This window comes from Brachypodium distachyon, chromosome 3 (genome assembly GCF_000005505.3).
Source record: "Brachypodium distachyon strain Bd21 chromosome 3, Brachypodium_distachyon_v3.0, whole genome shotgun sequence".
In the NCBI taxonomy this organism is placed as follows: Eukaryota; Viridiplantae; Streptophyta; class Magnoliopsida; order Poales; family Poaceae; genus Brachypodium; species Brachypodium distachyon.
In genome coordinates, this window is record NC_016133.3 from 13,113,505 (window position 1) to 13,140,337 (window position 26,833).

Here is a 26,833-nt window from a genome sequence, read left to right on the forward strand (position 1 = left end):
AACCCCCACTTGCTCAACCTAGCCTTGAGGGTCCGCTGGAGGTGGCTGGAGCGCGTGGATGTCTCTAAACCTTGGAAGGGGCTTTCCTTGAGCATCCCTAAAGAGGTGGATGAGATCTTTGAGGCGGCCACCTCTTCTAGGGTGGGGGATGGGCGTCGCACGCTCTTCTGGATCGACCATTGGCTGCGTGGCGTTCGTCTTCGCGATGCTTTCCCGGCGCTTGCGGGGCATGTGCGTGTGGGCTCTTTGCGTTGCCGTACTGTCGGAGAGGCGATGAATGGCCTATGGCTTGACGACGTGGGCCCCGACCTGACTGCGGTGGCCATTGCCGAGTTCCTAACTCTTTAGGAGTAGCTCCGGGGCGTCCGCTTGGAGGCCGGGGTTGATGATGTTTTGGTGTGGAATTGCGCCAAGGATGGGGTCTATTAGGCCAAAAATGCCTATGCGAACCTCTTCGCTGGTCAGCGGCGTGATCCGATGGCGTCTGTGGTGTGGGACTTCAGGGCTCCTGAGCGTTGCCGGTTCTTCGCTTGGCTGGCGGCCCGGGGCAGGTGCTGGACTGCGGACCGGCTTCGCAGGCGTGGTCTCCCACACCCGCCTAGGTGCCCCCTTTGCGATCAAGGGGATGAGACCATCTCTCACCTACTGGTGGGCTACGTCTTTTCTCGTCAGGTGTAGCAGCAGCTGCTGACCTGCTAGGGCCACGGGGATTGGTGCCCCGAGCCGGGGGCTGACTTGCAGGAGTGGTGGACCTCTCGGCCCCTTTCGAGGCGTGGGCGAAAGGACTTTCTGACGGCTGTCACTCTGGTCTTTTGGATCATCTGGCGCCATTGTAATCACATCGTCTTCAACGGGGTGTCTTCTTCAGTCCATTGGGTACTAGCTACTGTCCGGGAGGAATTGGATCGGTGGTGCTCTGCCGGCCTCTTTAGGAATAGGGGTATTGGTTCGGCCTTCGCGGCGAGTAGGTTGATGGATAGGCTGTAATTTCTCCTTCTTCTTTGCCCGATGGGCGTTGTAGCCGTTTTCGATGTTGTACTAGCCTTCTGACTCTTCTCCTTTAATTGATGATGCACCCGTTGGGTTGCATTCTTGAAAAAATATGTGTCTTTGTGCAATTACTTTTAAAAAAAAGTGTGTATTCATGCATTGCGCATTTGTAAAACATCTCTCTCTGTTAGATTTGCGTTGCATGTAAATTAATTGAGTCGGAGTTCAATCAATCCCTAAATAATTTCGGTTCGTCATGCATGCCATGCTTTGGTGGATCTGTACATGGATGCAGCGTACCTACTGCTCGATATATTATACTCCGTATTTTAATTATATGCTGCAAGAAACATCCAAATAAGGGAACAAATTAGTGGGAACGCATGACAAAAATAGTCCGACTAATCTCGATCTGGCATAATGCGTGTAGCTTGATATGGAATCTTAGGTTTGATTAATTACCAAATAATGCTGAGAAGTCGATCGGACACCAACCAAATCAGAAGAAAAAAGATTTGTCAAACGCCGCGAGTGTTCCGATCGACGTGGTCTATCTAGCTGCCCAGATCAGGCTCAGACGCTTGCCCGTCAGTTCTTCGGCATTACTGGACAAGTTCAACGATCTTAAAGTTTTTCCTTACTTTTTTGAAAACTTCAGGATCTATTTTTTTTTTTTACGAAACAGCCGCGGTGGACTATTTATTGCCAATAGGGGTGAGGGTTGAGAAAATCAACCCAGAGTTTACACAAAATACGAAAAATAAAGGAACGAGAAAGGGAGAGAAGAGATTAGATTACAAAACAAATGAAATCAAGGAACATCATCGTCTCCATCTAAAATTAACAGCACATCAGCAGAGGTATATCCATCGAGTCGTCCTGCTGTCAAGCTCAAGCAATCCAGCAGCAGTTTATTTTGGTTCTTGTAGTTGCTAAACTTACATGTATAGTTGGATATATATATAACCTGGTAGATTTTTGGGGTCATCCCAATTAATTCCAAAGCTTCGTGGATTATATGCTGGCTAGTTAATCACTCATTTTGGCATTGATGATCAACAAGCACCAACTCCATACATAGCTGAAAAAAAAAGAGGAACATCAATTAATGAGAAAAACCTCACGGTGTCCCCAAAGTCCAAACCAATACTGTAAGACAGGGACAGAAGTACAGAACGGCAAAGCACGGTTAGCAATCTCAAACATTTCTTAACAAAAATACCAGGATTTTTTTCGGGCACAGGTCGCTAGCTGGAGGACCGGGTACGTCACGGAGCATCTGTGTCTGTTGTTTCTGAAGCACACGTTTTACTTACGTAACTGAGCGCAGTAGAATTTTGTTTCTTCATCGTTTTTTCTTTGTTTGGTTTTGTGTGTGCGCGCAGGACCAAAGTGTGTGCTGTCTTAGGATGACGTGAAGGGATTGTTTTATTGAGCTGTCTGGACTCGAAATCGGGCCGAGCTGAGTGTGATTGGGCAGATATGTGTCGATTCATTCTGATGGGTCGATTTGTGGATCAGAGTAAAAGCGCCTGCTCCTAAGATGAGAAATAATATTACCGTTTCAATTTTTTTTTGAAACCATTACCCTTTTAAAATGAACATGCGTACTCATACCTAACCAACCGGTGAGCTAGAAATGACAATGAAATCGCGCGCGGTCATATCTTCTTTGCAACCAATTTTTTTTTCTTTCGACTAAATATCACTAAACTATATATTTACGTATCTTTTTTTAGGAACCTTTTATTTATTCCATGGCGATATCTACACGACATCACCTCTGTATGTCGTCATCTATAATATGATGTCTCCTGTGATAGAATCCACTTGTTGTGTTTTTTCATTTGTCTTCATAGCACACAACGTCGACGGTTTAAATACACATCCATATCCTACACATGTCTTCGCAAAAAACATCACGCATCCGATCATTGCCAGTTGTGTTTTTATTTGAATTCAACTTACGTTACGTTTCAATCTTACGATGGCTATACACATCTTGCGTTCGTGGAAAAAGCTAGTGAGGCATGAATGGTTAAGAAAAACATCTTATCAGAAAGCAACCGAAGCAATTGAATTGAATTACTATAGATTCGACCATCATGTATTCACTAATGAAAAAAAATAAATGGTCATTTTACAAGAATCCCAATCTCAGATGGTTCACTATAAATCGTCTATGCATGCTATGCTAACCAGGGACGGTTTTTGCAAAATACACGTTCATACAACCACTTAATTTGTGACAAAGAAAATTCATCAGATACAGTCTTGAGAGAACAATATACTAGAGAGATAGGCTCTTGTCTTCCTGACAAAATTACAATTATATCCTTATATATTCAATAGAGATCAGAGACTAATATTTAACATACCAGTTGTCCGTCCTTGTACTGGATGGATCATGCACCGGCACCCCTTACAGCTTTGCTATTTCTTCGGCAACTGGAAAATAACGACTATTCCTAAGTCACCGTTAAAAATCGTCATGAGAGGATTTGATTGGACGGCTATCAACGACGATGGAGAAATAACTATTTTCAAGTCGAACGAGCTATAGACAATCCAAACTTATTACTCCAAACAAACAATAATTAATTAATCAAACGGGCATATTGCAGTCGATTGGTCATCTAGTGCTCCGCTTCCTCTATGATCTCGGTGGTGGTTTTCTTGATGAGCTCCCACGCGCTTCGCACGTGTCGCTCCTCTTGCAATGATGAGCCCACAGCGAACCGGAGCACGAACCTGCCACCCACCACTGTGTGTGCGAGATACGCCTTGCCGGTCTTGTTGAGCCTCTCCATGAGCTCGCGGGTCAACTCGTCGGCGTATTCCTCGGTCATGGCACCATTCGCCTTGATCCTGAAGCACACCAGAGCAAAGTTCCTCGGCACGACCACCTCGAACCTGTCATCGGCGCAAACAAAGTCCTCGAACATCTTGGCCATGGCAACGTCGCTGCGTATGTGCTCCTGGAGCTTAGCGGTGCCATAGGTGCGCATGACCATCCAGAGCTTGAGCCCACGGAAGCGCCGCCCGACGCCGACCTGCATGTCCTTGAGGTCAGTGACCTCGCCGGAGTCGGTGACGTCGTTCTTCAGGTACTCAGGGTTAGTCTCCAACGAGTCGCTCAGGCGGTGCACGTCACGGACATAAAGGCACGTGCAGTCTAGACATGTCATCAGCCACTTGTGCGGGCTCATGCTGATGGAGTCCACACGCTCGACACCGTCAATGTGGTGCCTGAACTCCGGGCAGATGCACGCGCTGCCAGCATAAGCGGCATCCACGTGGACCCAGGCATTAAACATGGCGGCGACATCGGCGACAGCGCCGACCGGGTCAACCGCGTTGGAGGAGGTGGTGCCCACGGTGGCGCAGACGTACGTCGGCACGAGGCCGGCGTCCACATCAGCCTGCATGACCTCGAGAAGCTTCGCCGGGTCGAGCCCATAATCTGTCTCCGCCCCGGTGGGGATAGACCGGATATTGGCCGGGTCGAAGCCGGCGAGACGGCACGCCTTGAAGAACGTGGAGTGGGTCTGGTCAGCAGCGTACACAGCCAGCCTCGTGATCCCAGCAACTCCATTAGAGCCGATCCTCTTCAGCGCGGCGTCACGGGCTGCGACGAGCGTGACGAGCATGGCCTCGCTCGTGGTGCCAAGAATGACGCCGCCACCGGTGCCACGGCCGGAGCTCGTCCGGTTCATGAACGTCGTCGGCAGGCGGAGGAGCTGGGCGAGCCAGTCAAGCGCGAGCACCTCCATCTCCGTGGCGGCCGGGGCCGCCTGCCACGTGAACCCAACAGTGTTCATGGCGGAAGCAATGAGCTCCCCGGCGATGGCGGCGGCGCTGTTGGTGGAAGGGAAGAAGGCGAAGAAGTTGGGGCTCTGCCAGTGGGTCATGCCGGGCACCACGGAGGTCCTGAGCTCCTTCATGGCGACGTCGAAGGGAGCCGAGTGCGACGGCGGGGAGGACGTGAGCATGTCCTGGAGGTACCCCGGCTTGACGTTGGGGAGCACGGGGAAGGACTCGACGTTGGTGTAGTAGTCGGTGATGAAGTCGACGGCCTTGTGGAGGTAGGCCCTGACATCGTCGGTGTTGAGCGGCTGGAATGGCTCCGCCTTATCGTCGACGATGGCAGCGAAGGCGGTGGCCGGGGTCGAGTCGAGGCTGCCCATGTCAGTGAGCTTGGTAGTTTGCTGATCGATGGGAGGTTTTAGCTGGCTAGTTGAGTAAGGAATTGAGTAAGGAATTAGCTTGCTCTTGAGGTTGGAGGAAGCCGGAGCTGAGGAAGAAGAAGGCAGTTCAGGCTTCAGATGGAGAGGAGAGGAGATGGGTTGGGAAATTGGGAGGCATCGGAGGGGGTTTATATAGGTGGATGAGAGAAGGAGCTGAGGAGAGAAGCGGCGTGGCGGGTTGGGCGTTTAACCGGCAAGCACTTAAGAGGGAGGGTAGGTAGGTGTGGAGGCGCTCCATCCATGGAGATCTGGCCTAGCTAGCGTTTACTTCCTATGTATATCCAGATCAAATACTGTGGGAATACTGATAAGTACAAACGGAGGATGCATCAATAGAAATAGTTTATGATACTGCTATGTAAAATTTACAATTAGGATGTCTCGATAGACTATAATTTACAGGCAAAATATCAGGTGAAAACCACCTCTACGGTGCAAACTGTGAAAACTCCATCAAAAAAGGTTTAAAAAATTCTCGAAAAAATTACATATGTTAGAAAAGTGATGCTTTATATATGTGCAAAATTTCAAGTGCAAACTCAATGGCATTTGGTAGCAGCGAAAAAAATAAATTCTGCATGAATAGTGATCTTTCAATGTCTGACACTATTCATCGTAAATTTCTCTTTTTAATTCCTTCCAAATGATTTTGACTTTGAAATTGAAATTTTGCAGGTTTGTAGAACATCACACTCCTAACATATGGTATTTTTGTAGATTTTTTTTGAAACTTTTAAACATGGTTTTTATGAAGTTTGCACGGTTTGCACCAAATGAAGGTTTTCACCAGATACGCCGCCATAATTTACAATCCCCCCTCAAAGAATTATCCAAAAATACGATCTATCCCAAAATACGTCAATCCTGGTAAGCATAACACCATATACGCACGTTTTGATGAAGTACTATAGGAAGATATATCAATAGAAGTAATTTACAATCCCCACAGATAAGTTCATCAATCCTGATAAGCGTCTAATAATACCATATATGTATTGATGAATCAGAGGACATATCAATAGAAATAATTTACAGTCCCCTAAAAAGTGTGATAATAAATTCGGGTACTTGTATGATATACTCCTGATCTATCCAAAATTATAAAGACAAATATATCAAAATCCAAATATATAGGAACAAATTGATCCTTGACATCCCACCACACGTCTCAATGTCGTTATATATGTCCTTGTTGCTCGTTGCCGAATTGATTCTTAATTGCAGATCTACTCAAATGATGCGTTGTTGTTGGCCTAGTGAGAAATTTTCTCGGGAGTAAACTACACTAATATATACTTCTATATGTAGACTTCAACATGTATCCTTCTAGGGAGAGAAATTTTTGGATGGAGAGTATATGCATGCATGGTTGATCAAATGTATCGTTGTTTTCTATTGTTTCTAAACAAACATAATAACATGAAATACGTTAATAATGGATGGTTGTGTGGATCTATTGATATAGAGGCCAGGTGGACCCCCACTTTTGGGGAAAATATCTTGAAGGTTGTGGACATGCTCGTTGTCGATAACTTGTCACACAAACAACTCTGCAGCGACTTAAACTTATGGTAGGTTCACCACTGCCATGTAGGTAACAAAGAAGTAGGTAAATTTGCAAAAAAGGAATCCAACATGCACTGCTCTGATCACTTGTGTGTATGGACGCAGGATGAAGAACCTCACCGTGTTAGCTGCCTCGCAGCGGTCGCGTAGCATTGTGAGAGGGGGGGGGGGGGTGTAGAAGAAGGATATGGCATGCAAGCCTAGCTATCAGAGTTCCGGAGGAGATCGAAAGAGATGAAGTCGCTACACTCTTTCGATGTGGTGGTAGTCAACCGTCCACATATGCTGGTCAATAGCGAGCTGGGTCGATTCAAGCCTTTGGTGACTCACATACATTCATTTGAGATGAAATATGCACTTTTATACTATTAGGAATTAGGACTAACTTAACACTAGCTTCCATTATATTTGTAAGACTTCCTATGTATTTTACTCTAGTTTGGGTTCTCTCCTTCAATATATGAATGGTCAGGGCTTACAAAAAAAAACTCATAAAAAGTACTCGACGTGTGAAAAGTATATTTAAGAAGCTTTCCTAAGGTTGACGTAATTAAGATCTAGAGTACCAAGAAGATGTGCCACGTACGTGTGGTCGTCAATTAGTTGTTTTTCTCTTTGAACCTTTTTCCTTTCTTTTCTTGCACCCGGTAACTAGCGACCAGAACGTCGACGAGAAGCTTGGGGTGACCTTCAAAACTTCAAAGTCTTTACCTGCCAACCGATTCAACTATATGACTCAGCATGTAATATGTAATCGATCCTTGAGATGGCCGTTTTACAATTACTTTAGAGCTATTATTTTACTGTGCCTTTCTTTACTAGAGGTAAAAAGATGTATTTAATCTGGGCAGTCAAAGATAACGTGCTGGTCTCATGAACCCTATATATTAAGTCATGGAATCAAATGTGGAAGAATATGTGTCTTAATTAAGTCGTATAGCAAATCGCAAAGGTCTTACTTATGTGCGCGCTATGCATGCGCGAGAATTTACCTTTGAACGGATCAAGCAATTACTAGATCACCACTGCTGATCGCGCGCCATGCATGACGAGAAATTATTTACCAAAAGAGTTACTAATTATAATTAGCAGACCTAAGACAACGTTGGAACACCTGCGGCGTCTTGCTACCAAGACTGGTCAAAGTTCAGATTCGATATATCGAGTAGTAGTACACTAGAACCAGCTTAATTGATTTCGATATATTCATTTTTTGCTTTGTTCCAGAGAATATGAAAGATTATCGATAACTTATGTTCAGTGGCATGGAATTAGAATCTACCACAAAGAGAATATATACGATTAGCTCTCTTTCCTGGTAGGTGCATCATTGCACATTTGCACTCGTGCATGTACTTGGAGCTTTTTTTGCTGCTATTGACCGTCTGTTGATCATATAACAGTGTACTTTCTTTCCGGATGCAGAAATTTGTGGTAGGTAGGTAGGTAGAGCTGTGATCATGACAGATGATATGCATGAATGACTGAACTTGTATTTGTCCTTATGCTGTGCATGCATTTTCAGAAGTGTTCTCCTGGTTACAAAAACTAGGCGTATCTATGCTCCATCGCTGTTTTATTCCATGTTGACAAGAACGGACAAGATGCATAATTCATTGTTATTCATGCACTGATTCAGTCCATTACTTCTCTGACCCGCAATCGGGCGGCAGAGAACTCTTTAATTTGTATGTATGAATGAATGATTTAGTCCATGTCCTGTCTGCTTAACATGTTACAGTTTTTGTTGTCGCGAAAATGCTCCTTGTATTTTCAACATTCAAATCAAAGAGCATCGAGGATCATCGACACCGACTGAGAAGTCTTTCCACGGCCCAAGCGAACAATTAGCCCGCGCTCGTTCACTTCCCCGACATACCGGTAAGTAGGTTATCCTCCCCGAGGTATCAAACCTACCTATTCAAAAAATATCAACATGTCAAGCTTATCGAGCGTTAAGGAGACGATCACTAATATTTATGTTGTTCCACGAAGACGATAAATAAATTATAATAAATATGTCATCACGAAAAGAATACGTGTGGGTTTTTTCTCTAGTCCAATATATATATGAATATAAAACTGGTGTCGGCAGGCAGCGACAATCATGTAGCGTGTATCCTCTTGGTATTGTGGATCCATGGTGTTCATTCGCATAACAAAACAAAAATTATCCATGGTACTGTTCATACACAAAAAAAAACATATAGTATAATAATTGAACCATCATTAATTGATTAGTCATATACATAATGCAGTATTAGCTAGCACTGTATCGGCAAAACAAATGGGAATTTGCTGAGCACAATTTATCCCGTTATTCCATACAGCAAACAAACAAAACTGTACGTCATACTTGCATGATAAACAAGTCTTAATTACCAGTTTTAAAAAATAAGTCCTAATTACTCCTTGCATAAAAAACTGTACGTCATATATACTCATGCTGAGACGTTGGTGATGATCAGCACTTAATTAAATCTAATCTCCAGATTAACCCGTTCGTTCTCTATTCATCTATATCAGTTCCAAGCATTAGTATAGTGGAGTGTTTGATAAGTTTAATTAGTGTAGTGGAGTGTTTGATAAGCTTAATTAATCTGCCACGTCAGAAAAATACTAATTGATTAACTTATCTGTCAAAATCAGCACGATTTCGAGTCTAGACAGATAACAAATTCAGCTATTCACGCCATCCCAATTTAGAGCACACTCTTTTGTTGGTCCTACACACAGCAACAAAAACGTGTAAGCTTGTAGAAGTATAACATATACCTGTATGGAATATATAGCAGTGTGTATATGTCAAAACGCAAGCAGTTTCTTATGTCATTTCCTGTGCTCCATGCCGAGGAGCTATTGCTAGCATTCATTTTCTGGATCAGAGTCTACCTACCTATGCTGGATTGCTGGCATTGTGTGTTCCATGCATGCTCTGCTATAGGTTGGCCGTTGGCATGCAGTCTGACCTAGTGGGCATTGCATGTGTGCATGTTGACCTGCCACTGCAACATGCATTGTCTGTACACCTAACAAACTGCACCATTAAATTCCGACGTGGCCACATATAATCCACGATAAATATATAACTAGCTACTACTGTAATTTGGTTAACGAGGGGGATTAATTAGCACGCAAGAACCTCCTTGGAGAACAGAGAGAGAGAGTATTGCGAGAGTTCAAGATATGCATGTGTATGCAATTAAGCTTGTTCATATTACTTTGCCTTTCTTTTTGAAAAAAATAGGCGCTTAGAGCAGATTAACTTCAACACAGTTTTCTCAGGCTCTCAGCAGTGATAATAAATAAACAAGAAACCTCCGAAAGTCTTCACCTACCCAAAAAATGTGTCAGGCGCGCTGTCAGCTACATATGACGTACTCACACACGACCGGACTCAACAAGCCTAAAATGTGAAACACGTAGCTAGGACACATGTACCGAAGAATTAAGAAAAAAGTTCGATTTATGAAGCTAGATTATTTATCTAGACTAGCCGAAAAGCCCGTGCGTTGCAACGGAATTACAAAATAAAATGACACACCCGAAGATATGCATCAATTTTTTTCTTGTCCGACGACCAACAAACATCCTTTAAAAAAAGATTTCTTTCGAAGATTTTGTCTCTATAGTCTACTCTATTCGAAATCAAAAATACATTTTGAAAATTATACATTTAAGTGATTGTGCATCAATCTAAGAGCATAATACATATTAATAACACACAAGCAAAATTTTGGTTTGGCATATAAGGTCATTATAAATATTAACCAGGCAATGAAAATTGGTAAACACATATGTATAATTATAGTTTGACACATAAACATTGTTACATGGACATGAACTTGTGTCCACTCATTATCCATGACTGCTCTTAGGCTCAGTTTGGCACTGCTCAACTGATTTTATAATCTGTTGTGACAAATACACATGAAAGAAAAAACAAGTTGGTTACCCAAACACAAAAAACACAAAAGCTGATTGAAAAGGCTGAATTATCATAATACACCTCAATGAACGGGTAGGCTACCCATGAAGGTCCTTGCCACCCTTAGTCCCGCGGCCCATCTCCAGCAACCAGCGACCGCCAAGATTGCCATGTTTACTTATGCTAACTTCCTCTCCGACGATTCCGAGCAGCCGTCACCATGTGCTCCTCTAATAGCCTCCACAGTGTGTGCCAAATTAGGTGTCAAATTGCAAATTTGGTCTTTGGTCCCGCATGCCCCAGCGTGGAGGCAACGCCAAATCCAGAAAAACAGGAACCGGAACAAGTAGTTGCTCCTGTGCTACATTTTGACAAGCAGTAGAATCCTTCCAACCAGAAATCCTTCGATCCACATCCACAACCAGCAACATTCCACCAAGGCTTGCATACAACAACACAAAATGAAAATCTATTCACGTACTGCTCACTGCTCACAAATTCACACCCACAAATACTAATTAATCGGCATATGTTAATCAATCAGGGCAAGCCGCACTGCCATCGCGTAGCAGTCGCTCGAGTTGAGTGGTGTCATCAGGTCACAGCTGAAGCCGCGCACTGCCACCGCGTAGCAGCCGCCGCGTACCAGACGGTGGAATCGCTCGCCGCGTAGCAGCTGCCGGAGTCGTTCGTCACCGCGGAGCCGCTCAATCGTCAGGTCGCCGCTGCCTGAGCCTCCACACAAGATCCTCATCGCCGCGTCGCTCAAAATCACAGTAACCACATGATAAAAGAAATCAACTGACCATCTCTATCCTTCGCGCGAGCGAGTTCTTCAGTCACTCGCGGGGGAGAGGAAAAAAAATCCCCTTTCCTCTTTGAACCAGATCAGAAAAATCCCATACTTCTTTTCCCTGTTTCTTCCCGATTCAGCGTCAAGCGAAGCTTCGGCACGAGGTCACCCTACTGCTGCCGCCAGTCGAACTGACGGCCATCCTGGCGTACAAGTTTGAGGTCGCAAGTTCGTACGATTTCATGGCCCCGCTCAGTTGCTTGATGGATGGATAAATTCTTGGATTTCTTGGCCCGATTTGATTTGATTTGGCATGCAAAGCGCAGTGCCTGGGCTGAATTGAGGCCTGACGGCAAGCTAGGAGGCGCTGGACCGGGCAGACGCGGCGGCGGCTTCGGTCCCCGTCGACCCGGCCATGGACCTCGACAAGCTGCAGGGGCGGCGGAGCTGCTGTACAGCAGAGCGTTCTTGTTGCGGACGTTCGAAGGCAGCAGCCCCAAGCGAGGTCCTGCGTAGGAGATTGGGGGAGGCAGGTCGGTTCCCATCTGCTCCACGGCTCCACTTGTCAGACAGAGAGTAAGAAGTGGACTCACGTCCACGAACTGAGAACTTTATAAGTATTTATCTAGATTGACACGTACCTAATGTAGTATACACAACGGCTTTGCAATTTGCTTCGACTTAAGACGGATATAACTAATTATTTTAGCTTGCTAGCTGAGAGATCAAAAGCCTCAATATTGTAGCGTACCGAAGCATCAGTGATTTCATCGATCCACTATTAGACTTCTGTGAGTGAGTGTGTGTGTACGTGCATATTAGAAGACTGAAACTTTGGATGGATAGAAATAGATCATGAATAATAGTCAAAACGAAATGTTGACCTGATCTCCATATCTGTAAATAGTTTTAATTAACCCAGGCATGCACGTAGGTACATCAGAGACAACGTTGGAACAATCGCGGCGTTTACACAGTTTTCTTCCTGATGATTTTTTAGGTGTTGTGCAGCATTTGGTCTTGCAAAAACATCTAGCTATAGTCCAACATGTACATTAGAACATCCAGAAGTACACTAGCAAGACCAAGCTACCTTTCTTTTTCATGGCTAGAAAATAAGTCAACAAGTCTCGGCAATTTACTTATGTTCAGTGTGGCATGAAAATAGTCCGAGAATTAATTCATATATACATATCTCTCTTACACTTTCCTGGTAGTTGCATATATCAGGTGAAAAAGAAATGCAAGAGCTACGTACTCGATCCAGCATTGACTAGAGACTTCTGTTTTTATTCATGCAAATGGTCTATGAATTCTGCCGCCAGTTATTTGTTCATGTTGACAAGTAACTGTTTCTGGTCACTAATTTAGCCCATGTTTTTAATTTGTATATATAACCAGCAGTCGAAACTTGAGTTCGCAGCCGGCTGCATGTGGTTACAAAATTCCATGTATGTACGTACGTGCGTGGGATATATTTTCAACATTAGAGATCTTGTTTGACACAATTGTTTATTCCACGAGGCTGCATAGATTTGTTTGACTTCGTCGATCGAACAATTTTAAGGCGTAAGCGTAAGTGAGCACGTAGATTTTACTGATCATGTCCTACTCTGTTTAATAATTCTTGTCGAAATATTACATGTATCTACACGGTTTTAGGAATAGACACATCTCTTAGACAAATTTGAGACAAGAATCGTGGAACGAAAGGAATACTTTCTCTGTCTAGAGCTTGACCTGCAAGTCACCATACATGCATCTACCTTTAAAAATTATAGTAACATTAATTTACAGTCGTCCTAGAAAGACCTGTGGACCAATGTATTTGCATGATGACCAGTTAATGCTGATACTACTCGGTAGTAGTATTAATTAGCTAGAGTAAGAGAACCATTCAAAAAATATCTTTTTGACAAGTTCTTAACGAAAGTATATCTCCTTTTCGGTAGTTCGGAGTATTAATTAGAGTAAGAGAACCATTCAATTGTTTAGACAAGATTTGAATGAGTATCCATCTCCTTTTCGGTTCGTAGTGTCAATTAGAGTAAGATTGAGAACCATTCAAATAAAATCTTTTTGACGAGTTCTTAACTAAAGCAGACCGGGTTAATTTGCCGCGTCACAGTCGACGTCAAACCTACCAGTCAAAATCAGTGCAGCTTCGAGAGTCGAGACAGCTAATTAATTCAATCTTTCACGGCTTCACGTCAGCCTGTTCTTAGTTTCACGGCTTTGAATTTCTTGAGGTCCACACTGATCCGCTTAATTTCACACAAGAGACTTTCTTGTACATGCGGGAATATTCTCATCCATTTCTCTTATATACTTGGTGACGTCTTGCATATGAATTTATACATAGTACGACTGTGTGTAGTATCAATTGATTGACGTAGGGACCAAGCTAGGAGGAGGACTATTTTAGTGAAACAATGCATTATTTCCTGGTGGTTTTTGACAAATTCTTAACCAAAGTATAGTTAATATATATCTGGTGGATTTTTAGTCGAAATTAATTATATATGAGAAACTAAAAATATGTCCAGATTGTTAAATATATGAATCTACCAACGCTTGATTTTTTTTCAAGATGTGACCTGAAGTAGTTTTCTCGTTCGATCTCCACTTTATAAATGCATGCATGGCCGTTATATAAGAGCTATTCTACGGTACCCTGGAGTTAATATGAACCGTTCATTCTTTTAATCCGAGGGCTGAAATCAGCCGTTACTCCATAATACTCCAAACTAGGTGTCTGGAGTATCCACTCAGAACTAATCGGAGTATTAAGAAGACGGGACAAAAACGAAATTTTAACCCCGCGAAGAAGCCGGCGGAGCGGGCTGGAGGAGCACGGCTGTGCGGACGGGGCCGGCGGCCGACGAGGCGGCGCACGGCGAGGGCAGGGGGCACCGAGGAGTGCCACAGCGGCTCGCGGCGAGGGTGGCGGCGGTGGGCACCGAGGAGTGCCACGGCGGCTCGCGGAGAGGGTGGCGGCGGCGGGCAGCGAGGAGGTCACGGCGGCTCGCGGCAGGCAGCGAGGTGGGGGCGGCGGCTCGCGGCGAGGGCGACGGCGGCATGCAGAGAGGTGGGCACGGCGGCACACGGCAAGGGCGGCGGCGGCGGGCAGCAAGGTGGGGGCGGCGGCTCATGGAGAGGGCGACGCTGGCGTGCAGAGAGGTGTGGGTGCGGCGGCTCGCAGTGAGGGTGGCGGCAGCGGGCAGCGAGGAGGTCGCGGCGGGCAGCAAGGTGGGGGCGACGGCGGCGTGCAGAGAGGGGGGCGCGGCGCCTTGCGGCCAGGGCGGCAGCTCACGGAGAGGGCGATGCTGGCGTGCAGAGAGGTGTGGGTGCGGCGGCTCGCGGCGAGGGCGACCTACGAGGGCGGCCGCAGCGGGGAGCGAGGAGGGCACCACGGCTCACTGCGAGGAGCGGGTACCAAGGAGGGCGTGGCTTCGCTGCGAAGGTGGAGGGCGCGTCGGCAGGCTTGGGGGCGGAGACCGCGGCGGCGCAGCAAAATCACTGGTCGAGATCTTTTTTTTTTAGTTTTTACAAATGTGAAAAGTCTGTAATGCCCTTCCCTATTACTCCATCCAGTGCGGAGCGGATGGAGTAATGGGTACGGGAGAATTTGTCCTATATAAACGTTCCCCACGCTATATATGTATCAAACAGCTGCGCTCTATATTAAATATCCAGTGGAATGAGCCGCGTCAAGGATAGCTATATACACATTTTTCTTGAAAAAGAATACAGATAATATGAACCAGAACTGCCGTAATGTTGCTGGCCAATAATATAATTAAAGCTAGCCGCATCCCAATCATATTATTTGAGGCACCGTAATGAAATAAAAAATATATATAACTAAAGCTCAACCAATTGATCTGATGCACCCACACAAACACATATGGAAGATCAACGATAAACACTAATACTGTACAAAAGTTGTTGGCCTTAGCCAAATGACGCAGGTGCGTACCGTTATTAGGCCGTGTTAATTTGCCGCGTCACACCTAGCTATCGAGGCGACAAATGAACCTAGCTTCCTAGCAGCCGTCAAAATCACCAGATCGAATGCCGAGTACACACACGACTAAATTAAATAACAAGAGAAATCATTCACGTCAAACCTATTATAATCTCACAGCTCTTTGCTGACACACACACAAAAAAAAAATCTCACAGCTCTTTTTTTTACGGGCAAAAAAATCTCACAACTCTGAGTCATGCATCGTGTTCTTGCTTTATTAAAAACCTCACAATTCTGCTAGTACCACGTGTGTGCTTGCGTCGCTGGCGATTAATCAATTTGGAACGTGCATGTAGCTGTCTGGCAAGAATAGTAAGTGAGCAGCAAGCAGCAGAAGGCCACAGAGTAGCTTCGTCGATCCATCCATCCATAAATCCTTGGAACGACGACAGGTCGACCCAGCAAACATACTGCTCATGAGACGGACATGTGTGTGGACCTGGCTAAGTGGCTAGCTCGATCGATCCGGGTGTTCATGCATGTGCTAATTTAATCACTCGCCAGTCGGCACCTATGTAAACCAGCAGGTCGACGTGGAAACTAAAAACTGACTAAATCAACTTGTTTCCAGCACACATGTGTCTTATTGTGTTTATGTCAGCACCGTTTCATGCGACATGAAGCATTCATTCGGTGTTCATGCATGTCCTAATCGTACTTTAATCACTCGGCAGTCGGCACCTATATAAACCAGCAGCTCGACGTGGAAACTAAGCAACTAACTAAATCAACTTGTCTCCAGCACACATGTGCCTTATTGCGTTTATGTCAGCACCGTTTCATGTCACATGAAGCATTCATTCGGTGTTCATGCATGTTCTAATCGTACTTTAATCACTCGGCAGTCGGCACCTATATAAATCAGCAGCTCGATGTGGAAACTAAGCAACTGACTAAATCAACTTGTTTCCAGCACACATGTGCCTTATTGCGTTTATGTCAGCACCGTTTCATGCGACATGAAGCATTCATTCGGTGTTCATGCATGTCCTAATCGTACTTTAATCACTCGGCAGTCGGCACCTATATAAACCAGCAGCTCGACGTGGAAACTAAGCAACTGACTAAATCAACTTGTTTCCAGCACACATGTGCCTTATTGCGTTTATGTCAGCACTGTTTCATGCGACATGAAGCATTCATTCGGTGTTCATGCATAATCACTCGGCAGTCGGCACCTATATAAACCAGTAGCTCGACGTGGAAACTAAGCAACTGACTAAATCAACTTGTTTTCAGCACACATGTGCCTTATTGCGTTTATGTCACCACCGTTTCATGCGACATGAAGCATTCATTCGGTGTTCATGCATAATCACTCGGCAGTCGTCACCTATATAAACCAGCAGCTCGACGTGGAAACTACGCAACTGACTAAATCAACTTGTTTCCAGCACACATGTGCCTTACTGCGTTTATGTCACCACCGTTTCATGCGACATGAAGCATTCATTCGGTGTTCATGCATAATCACTCGGCAGTCGGCACCTATATAAACCAGCAGCTCGACGTGGAAACTACGCAACTGACTAAATCAACTTGTTTCCAGCACACATGTGCCTTATTGCGTTTATGTCACCACCGTTTCATGCGACATGAAGCATTCATTCGGTGTTCATGCATAATCACTCGGCAGTCGGCACCTATATAAACCAGCAGCTCGACGTGGAAACTAAGCAACTGACTAAATCAACTTGTTTCCAGCACACATGTGCCTTATTGCGTTTATGTCACCACCGTTTCATGCGACATGAAGCATTCATTCTCCACGTGGATAACGTCGAGTAGTCATCTACTCCATCCATTCAATTCCTTCAAGTAGGACATATGAGTTTTCGTTAAAACAAGTATTTGATCACAAATTATTATATTAAGATGTGATTTATATGTCAATTATTATCGCTAGATACGTTATCAAAACTATTTTATAATACCTGTGCTTTCATATCTTACAGGCTACGTGTTAATAGAGTAATTTTTAGTCAAAACCATGTCTTAGTGAAAGCTAATATGACATCTTTCAAGGAACGGAAGGAGTATACATGTAACATGGATTGTGTATGTGACCGTGCTAGTGTGGCCACATTAACTGTAACAAGCTGGATTACATATATTATATGTGGCTATATATAGATATTGCTACAACGATATATGTATATAGTGCAGTGCGTCCAGATTTCTTCATCGAGTGACGAGTGTACGTATCGCTTTCTTCGGACGTCTGGAAGAACAAAGAAATTTGATATGGGTATGCCACTATTCCGTTTCCAACTTTGGTTTGCCAAAAACGGGAGTATTCAAGGATGCCAAGTCTGGTTCAAGTCAAATATGTGGAAATTTGACACGACCCTTCTCTTTTGTAACTGCGAAAAAAACCCGATAAAAAGAGTAGGGGTTTAAGCGCCCGTTCTTGACCGGATGCACATAGAAAAAAAAATCCATTGTAAAAGTAAGCGTAAAATTTATCTGGACAGGGACCAAAAATCAATCTATGGAATTTCCAACAGCATACAACACACCAAAATTGGAAAAGAAGCAAGTCCTATGACTGGTAGACACATATTTTGTAGTATGGAAACATTTTCTGTGGTGCAATGGTAAAACTTTTTCTGCGTGATGGAAACATTTCTGTGACCGGAGTACTATGGACCTATATATGATTTGTAAGAGCACTGTGATGACATGCTTTAAGCATGACGGAAATAACCTCTTTGGCAAAACAGTAACAGGCCAATGAGTTTGGTTCGTACAACCGAAATATTTTTCGCGCACACGATCCATCGATGGGAATAAATAATGGACACCAGTGCAACCGAGAAGAGTACTCGCTAAGGAGATAGAAGAACCTTGCAGAAGAAGGACCCTGGTTCTCTTACTCAGGCCATTTTAGATCTTTATAAGGGTGTTTCTTTTCTTTAATATAGGTTCAAGGGCTTTTTTTGTAAATGAAAGAGCTATTTTTAGACTCGAGATGCTTTTGGTGACCCAGTGAGGGCATTGGCCCAACGACTTTGCTGCATGTAGGAGCCCTTCATTGTAACTGGGCCGGCCGTTCTTCGTTCGAGGGCTTTTCGCACCTACAGCTAAGCATGATCGAAATACCCAGTAGCAAGTTAGCTCCTCAAATTAAATCACTGGGCCTTGGAACTGAGCGTTGCCACTCGGCCCATCATAGCATCTCAACTTCAAAAGCTTATACGGGCCGAAAGAGTAAATTAAAAAAAACCATCACATCACATTAGGTGTTAAGGTTTCATTTCGGTACCGATCTATGTTTTATTTACTAAAAATCATCGGATTTTTTTAACCTCTCGGTCGCTAGCATCTAAGCTCGAAAATGACGAGGATGGCCCACTGTCGGACCTACCTGTCTCGCCAGCGCGGATTGCCAACGTGGCCATTGACCGGCGTCCTCGCCAGGCGACAGCGAGCTCCTCATCTGGGCATGGACCGGCGTCCTCGACGACGACGGCGCCGCCGCCCACACGTAGAAGCTCCCAGACGCGGTCGCGACCACCGAGCTCCAAGAAGAAGCCTCGCCTGCCTGCCTGCCCGCCGGAAGCCAGTCAAGCAACGCCATCGGGAGGAGGAAGCCGATGTACGCCCGAACGACAGCCCCGCAGCCTTCTTCCCCAAGTCCGGACGAGCCATACGCGCTCCGATCTGCGTCGAAGCTCGTGCTCTCGATGGCGCCAACGAGGGGGCATGGGAGCTTGGCGGTGTCATCGCCGGACGCGAGGAAGAAGGGGTCGGGTCCGGCGCCTCGGGGCACGGCGGCGCGCTGCCAGGAGCTCTCCTCGTGCGCGCCGACACGGGTAGACGGATGGCAGCGGCGGCAACGGGGATCCGGCGATGGGCCGCCGCTGGGGATGGCTCCCTACGAGGACGAGCAGCTTGCTGCTGCTCTTCTTCCTCCCCTCCCGTCCCTATGCCGTAGCCTGGAAGGCTGGAATTGGATCTCACCTCCCTGCAGCCCCGTGCGCATCTCAGCCTCCCCATGCCTGAGATTGGAAATGGAAATTACGTCTTCTCTGCCTCAAGCCTCATGTCCCTATCCGCAGCTCTACCCCCCACCAGGAGCTGGACAAGACCACCACCGGAGTTATCCCTGTCCCTGTCCTCCCTTGCTGCCCCATCACGCTGCACTCCAGAACTGCTCCGACCGTGTACTCCAGAACCGGGCTTGTGGAGAGGACGAGCAGCATGAGGCTCGCTGTGTCGCTGTGAGCCGACGGTCGTGGGGGATCTGGTCTTCCCTGCATCAGTTCGTGACTCGAGGTGGGGCCAGAAAGATGGCTCGAGGTAGGGTCGTAGCCGTCACGGCGACCGCGGCGGAGCTGCAGGAGGGAGGCGCCCAGGAAGAGGGGACTTGGGCGGCTGCTGTTGCAGCGGGTGGAGAGCGGCACGAGGAGAGGGGATCAGCCGCAACGGGAAGAGAACGACCATTGTTTATAATTCCGGCGAAGCCGCCGCCGCAACGGAGGGAGGAAGCGGAACGAGAGAGGAGAGAGAAGGAGAAAGACGGCCAAGTCAATTCGAGAGTGGCCACGCAGGCGCGCCACGTTGGCCTGACAATTGGGCCCGTCCAGTTATTTTTGGATCAAACGCTAGCAATCGGCGATTAGCACAGAACAGGTGGTTTTTAGTAAATAAAACGTAAATCGGTATCGAAGTGAAACTCTATCCCCTAATGTGATGGATTTTTTTAATTTACTCGGGCCGAAACGCAAATGCGATAATTTGGCGAAGGGGATGGATAGAAACCCTGGTAAAATAAGTCCACACCAAATTAACAATAAAATGAACACTGCACTTGATTGTTGGACTCACGTTGGGCAATTCCTCGGAAACATTTGAACCATGCATAACTGATCTGGGGTTGAGTTTTAGATCATGAAAAGAAAAAAAAAGGAGTAATCACCAATATAAATGTTTACACAACCCGCTCCGGCTCGGCCCAACCGGACGATTAATTAATTTCATTGGGCTGTTGCACTACTTAAGTACGAGAGAAAGGCTATTTAATATTGGGCCTCTGTGTTTTAGGCAACGAAAGAAAAAACAAGTAAAAAACACTGCACATAATTTTCTCCCTCCGTCCAATAAATAATGTTTCAAGTTTGTCAAAATTTAGAAGTATCTTAGTTATTAGTGTATAGATGTATTCAAATTTCAAATTTAATGAAAATTGAGATATTTTTTGTTGAACTGAGAAAATACAAAGAATCAAGAAGCACTTATGAATGTAAATCACGTTGTCAAACATACGAATACAAACCAGAATGGCAGAATAGCGCCCCGCTTCCGACATCTTGCAAACAGCAGCGGAGAAAAAACGACAGCAGCTCGTGAGCTCGAGTTGACGGGTCAGTCAGTCAGTCAGTCAGTCAGCGTGTCTCCATACGAGGCAGAAAATTCGGTGTCCCCATCGAACCGAGCCGATCAAGTAGAACCTGCTGCGTCTTGGCCGGAAAGCTCCAAGTCCAGCTAGCTCTACCCTGTGCTATTGCCCATTTTGTCCATTTTTATCTATCTGCAGCAATCTTGTTAATTAGTACTCCTACTTACTCCGTACAATAGTTATAGCAGCTACAAGCAAATTTGGTGAGCATGAACGTTACATTGACTGTCGGAGAAAAAAAGAATCATGATTACTAGCAAACCGGCCGGTGAACATATTGGTTCGTACATTCTTATTATCGAAAAGGCGAAAAGATTATAGCTAAATCCACTAGAGTAGAGTTCTTTTTTCTTATAAGAAGCTTTCCAAGTCAATGGAGTCAACTGCCTGCCCTGATTAATCGACGGAAGACCGTTCCCAAGTCAATTCATATATAAATGCGTTTCTTTTTTCTAGCGCGGTAGGGCTGGACTATGGTTTCGCCTGTTATTTTTGACCATGTCAACCCTGCTAAAGCTAAGACCATCTCAAATAACTGTCCCAAGAGGTTCTGCTAGCGGATCTGATAAACCTGCCATGGCTGAAATGGTTATACAAGTTCCTAGCTCTCTCTTTATAGCCATAAACTATCTACACTTTTTTTAGTTTGAAATACGAAAACACCAATGTCTAAAACTATTTCAGAGCATTTCAGGTTGAATAGTATTAAAATACTCTGAACTCGGCATAAAGTAAATTATAAAAAACCACCCAACGTTGCTCCCTACAAGCAAATCGATACATTTTAATTTTACATGAAACCACAGCCGCTGCAACATAATTCGAATGAGACATTGCACACACCCGAAATAACAGGGCTACGAGGTTCCAACTAGAGAATTTGATCAACCCGGCTCACCTATCATAGATGACATGCCTATAAGTCACTTGCTAGGGACTCACTGTTACAATTTAGAAGATGGTTGGATGGTAAACCTGCAAGAGCAACACGGTAAGCCAGGAGACAAGGGCGGTGCTGACCCCCGGATCAATCTAATAAAGATGGGTTTGAGCATAAACTAATCAAGACCCTGTGGAGCTAATTTGTCAAACATGCGCATTTTTAAAATATTAAGGTAGGATTACAGAAGTCAGAGGTGTTGATCGTTGGATCAAGTCTTTTTTTTTTAGGAAAAACACGGTCGTTTCCGTCATTCGATTAGATAGAAAGAAGTAGCCGTACAGGAGGGGTCCTAAGGAAGGGCCCCTTGGAGAGAGGGAGGAGCAAAGAAACGAAAAGAGCGAGAGAAAAGCCTAATCTCTCAGGTCCGTGGAGCACGCCCTGGATCTACACTGTATCGCCTCCCAAATCAAATGAGCCACCTCTAAGGCCGTGAGGGCAGCCCCTCGGAAAATTCTCCTATTTCGCTCCTTCCAGATGCCCCACCAAGAGTAGATGAGGCGGCCGCTCATCATGCGCTTCTCTTTCTTCGAGATGCCGAAAATGTGGGCGTCCCAGTGGTCGTTGACGGATCTGGAAGTTATGTCGACCATCGGCGTGTGTTGGCTCCAGGCATGGATGAAGCCAAAAACCTCAGAGGAGAAGCTGCAATCTCTGCAAATGTGTAGGATGGTCTCCGGATGGGTTCGGCAAAGCTTGGCAAATGGGGTTATGGGTCCAACCTTGCTTCGCCAAGTTGTCAGCGGTGAGGATTTTCCCGTGGACCAAAGTCCAGGCAAAGAAGCGGCATTTGGGCTCGGTCTGGGCCTTCCAGATCTTGGCGACGGAGAATGTAGGGAAAGAATCGTGGAATTGTGCCCGATAGGCCGACGCTGCACTGTAAATGCCCGAAGGAGTCCATTTCCAGGAGATACGATCACTCTCGGAGGAGAGGTGGATTGTTTGTAGGCAGTCCCACAGCTGTACGAAGTCATCGAGCTTAGCAGGGGTGGAAATCCGAAGCAAGGAACGAATCCAGTTGGCCGAGGAGAGCTCTTTCTGGACAGAGCGATGTTTACGGGTGGCGATGGCGAAGAGCCCCGGCCATCTCAGGCGTGGGATGGACCCATCCGGGAGCCAAGCGTCGTGCCAAAACTGCGTTTTGGCACCATCCCCGAGGTGGATTCTCGTCCAGGCCCTGAAGAGGTCTCGGTCCACGACATCGTAGGGGAGGGTGAGGCCGCACCATGGTCTGGTCTGATCGGCCCATGCAAACCAAAACCAGCGGAGGCGCAGGGCGCGGCCAACCTTGGTGAGGTCGGGGATCCTGAGGCCGCCCAGGGAACGCGGGCGGCAGACAGTCTCTCAGTTGACCAGAGGGAGGGAGGAGGGCTCCTGGTTCAGCGTGCGGTGGCACATCCAAACAAAGGTGCGCATGAGCTTGTTCAGACGCTGGAGGGCCCAAGCAGGGATGTTGAATGTCGTGAGGTGATAGGTCACCATCGCCAAGAGGACCGATTTCACGAGTGTCACTCGTCCGGTCTTGGTGAAGTGTGTGCCCTTACAACCCGCGAGCCGGGATCCCACCTTGTCGATGAGCGGCTGAAAAGCAGTTCCCTTGAGCCGTGTGGGGTTGAGGGGAAGACCGAGGTAGGTGCAGGGGAAGGTGCCGAATTTGGCCGGGAAAGCGCGTAGGGCCGCCGCAGTTTGGATGTCGTCGCATCCGATAGGGAAGATCTCGGATTTGTTGAGGTTGGTCTGTAGGCCCGAGGCATCTCCGAAAATCTGCAAGAGGGAGTTGATAGTCCGCAGATCGTCCTCATGGGGGCTGGAAAATATGCCCGCGTCGTCCGCATAGAGGGAGACCCGCATCTTAACCTGAGCCGCCTGGAAAGGGCGAAGGACCCCCATCTCCGTGGCCCTGCACAAGATGTGATGGAGCGGATCAATGGCGATGATGAAGAGCATGGGGGGAGAGTGGATCGCCTTGACGCAGTCCCTGAGCGTGGGGGATTCTAGGACCCGGAACGCCGTTGAGAAGGATCCTAGAGGAGGCCGAAGAGAGTAGCATGCACACCCACTGCCGCCATTTGTGGCCAAAACCGAGCGCCGCAAGGACTTCAAGGAGGAAAGGCTAGGAGATCGAGTCAAAGGCCTTTGAGATGTCCAGCTTTAGGAAGTAGCCCGCCTCCTTGGTGTGGTGGAGGTCGCGGATGATACCTTGGACAAGGAGGAAGTTGTCATGGATGCATCTTTTCTTGACGAATGCCGATTGGTTGGTGGACACCAGTTCCGGAAGCATCGGGGCAAGACGGAGCGACATGAGTTTGGAGAAGATCTTGGCAAGACTATGGATGAGGCTAATAGGCCGGTAGTCGCCAATCATGGTAGCGTCGCCTTTCTTAGGGATGAGGATCACATTGGCCAAATTGAGCAAGGGTGACATGCGGCCACCCGCGAGTGACAGCGAGTCAATGGCGAGTTTCACATCAACCTTGATGATGTCCCAACAAGCCGGAAGAATTTGCCAATGAACCCATCGAGGCCCGGGGCCTTCTCGGAAGGAAGATCGAAGATGGCGTCGTGGATTTTGTCCATGGAGAACGGGGCTTCGAGATGCTGGAGATCTCTAGGTGTGTACCCCAAAGCAGCCCAGTCAAGGCCGACGGAACGAGGTGTGGCGGTGCCTAAGAAAGTCGTGAAGTGGGCGAGGATTTCCTTTTCTTTTTCCGCATGGGTGATTGCAATGCCATTGTTGGATACCAAGGACCGAATGAAATTCTTCCTTCTTCTTCCGTTCGCTCGGATGTGAAAAAATCTGGAATTCACATCGCCGAGCTTGATGTTAGCCGTCCTTGCCCAGTGTCAAATTTTTATCTTGGCAACCATGGCGAGGCCAGCGAACTTGCGCTTCATGGAAGAATGAAGGGCACGCTCGGCCGGGGAGAGCAGCCGATCCTCCGAGGCTGAGTCAAGGTGCCCAATGATCTCCGCAGCAATGGCCATCTGAATCTTGGAGTTGCCGAGGGAATGCTTATGCCAGGCAGTAAGGGCTTTGGCCGCACGAGCCAATTTGATGTGAAGGCAGCAGCTTTTGTCGTGAGAGTGGGCCGGCCTAGCCCAAACGATTCTCTCAAGGCAATTCTCTCAAAGCGAGAAAGTCAAGGGCCCTTCGGCCACGCTTTCTCGCCTTGAGAGAATTCTCTAGGCGAGAAAGTCAAAGGCCCGTCTGAATCGGCCCATAAGGAGACGATTGAGGCTGCCATTGTTCTTGTTGGCAGTGCGGTAGATCAGGTTGAAGTCACCGAAGATGAGCTATTTGTCGCTCCGGGAGGACAAGGAGGAGGACAGGTCCTTCAGTTCCTGGAAGAAAGCGATCTTCTAAGCTTCCCCTTGAGGTCCATAGACCTCGGTGAGCGTCCAGCTGGATCCATCTTCGCGCCAAGTGATCGAGGCAGAGATGGTGTTGGCCGTGGTAGTGAAGTTAGAAAGGGAGAAGAAGCGGTCGGACGCAGCGAGGAGGATCCCTCCACGCGTGCCGTCGGCCAGGAGGAAGCCAAAATTGTCAGCGAAATCCCCACCAAGCAGGTTGAAGACGTCACTTCTGGAAACAAATTGAAGCTTGGTCTCTTGTAGACAAACAACTGTATCCCTAGCATCCGAGACGAGGGCACGCACCGAGGCACAACGAGCTGGGCTGTTCAAGCCCTGTACATTCCAAAAGAGAAGACGAGTCGAACTGCCCGCCAGGGAGGGGAGAGCAAAGGTGTCGTCATGGCGTGGAGGGGTCGTACAGCAGGGGAAGCATTTGCAGACATCGAAGCGTTGTTGACGACATGCAGAAGTTCAGATAACAGCAAATCGACGCTAAACATGCAGACAAGTTGCAAAGACGGGGCCAAACATAGGGCCTGTAGCAGAAACTAAACCTACAACTACTGTTGCACGGGCGAAAGACAGGCCGGGGTAAAGCATGGGGTGGCGGTAGCAACATCTGGGACTGGCGGGCGTCCGGGATGGGCGTCAACATGGAGATCAGGCAACCGGGCAGCCGCGACCACGCCTGGCCCCGCGTCCGGCGCCACGACCCGTGCCAAGGGCACAGGGCTTCTTCTTCGTCTTCTTGGCCTCGACCACCAAGCTCTCAATGGCTACAATGGCCTGGTCAGATAGGGCCCCAGAGAAGAGAGCCAAGTAGGCAGCCCTCGCAGTGTCATCGAACGGCGTCGAAGGGGCAAGCGCGCCAAGCTGACGAGCCACCAGGGCCTAAGCTGCCTGCTCAGAGTTGAGACCCGTGGCCGGCCTGCCCACCAAACGGGCGCTATGGAGGACCGGAGGCACCGCAGTGTCGTCCGTCAGCATAGCCGGAGGAGTCAGCAGGAGTGGTGGGGCGAGGACGGGCGAAGGAGGGTCCCTGCAAATCATGGCGGTGAAGTCCAGCAGAGAAGGGGGAGGCGGGGTCTGTTGCGTCGTCACCAGCGTCGATGTGGCAGTTGCCGGGGCCGGTGTCATGGTAGCAATCGGGGTAGGAGTAGACAGGACGAGGGTTAGTGTCGGTGTGGCCGCCAAAGCTGGAGTCGGCGAGCCCGGGGTGGAGCAGTTGTTGATGTCGATGACAGGAAGCATTGGGTCCGGTTGCAGCAGAGGCGTTGGGAAAGGCGTCGCCGGGGTGATAGGTGCCAGCAGGGAGAGAACAGAGAAACGAGACCCGAGGGTGAGAATCGTGGGACTGGCGATGATCGGCATCCCAGGTGGGGGTGGCGGCGAAGGGCTCCGGGTTGCCGCAGTAGGCCGGCAGCCAGCAGGCGTGCCGAGACTGGCCGCCAGAAGCCGGCGGGCAGGAGCGCGGTTGATGGCACAGGAGCCATGTCGGAGGCGTAGCGGCCCATAGGTGGCGGTGTAGTTCGTGCCTTCATGGCGGTAGGAGGCGTCGACGGGCACCCCTCGACGCTGCGGGTA

At 47.4% G+C, this 26,833-nt stretch overlaps 1 protein-coding gene across 1 annotated transcript; it reads right to left on the bottom strand.

Annotated features, from left to right (window-relative positions):
* Positions 1-3,198: 3,198 nt before the first annotated feature.
* LOC100833712 (aromatic-L-amino-acid decarboxylase) lies at positions 3,199-5,361 on the bottom strand. Its single transcript, XM_003573321.3, has one exon. The coding sequence runs from the start codon at positions 5,175-5,177 to the stop codon at positions 3,627-3,629; it is 1,551 nt and encodes a 516-aa protein (XP_003573369.1). The 5' UTR covers positions 5,178-5,361; the 3' UTR covers positions 3,199-3,626.
* Between the last annotated feature and the right edge of the window lie 21,472 nt (positions 5,362-26,833).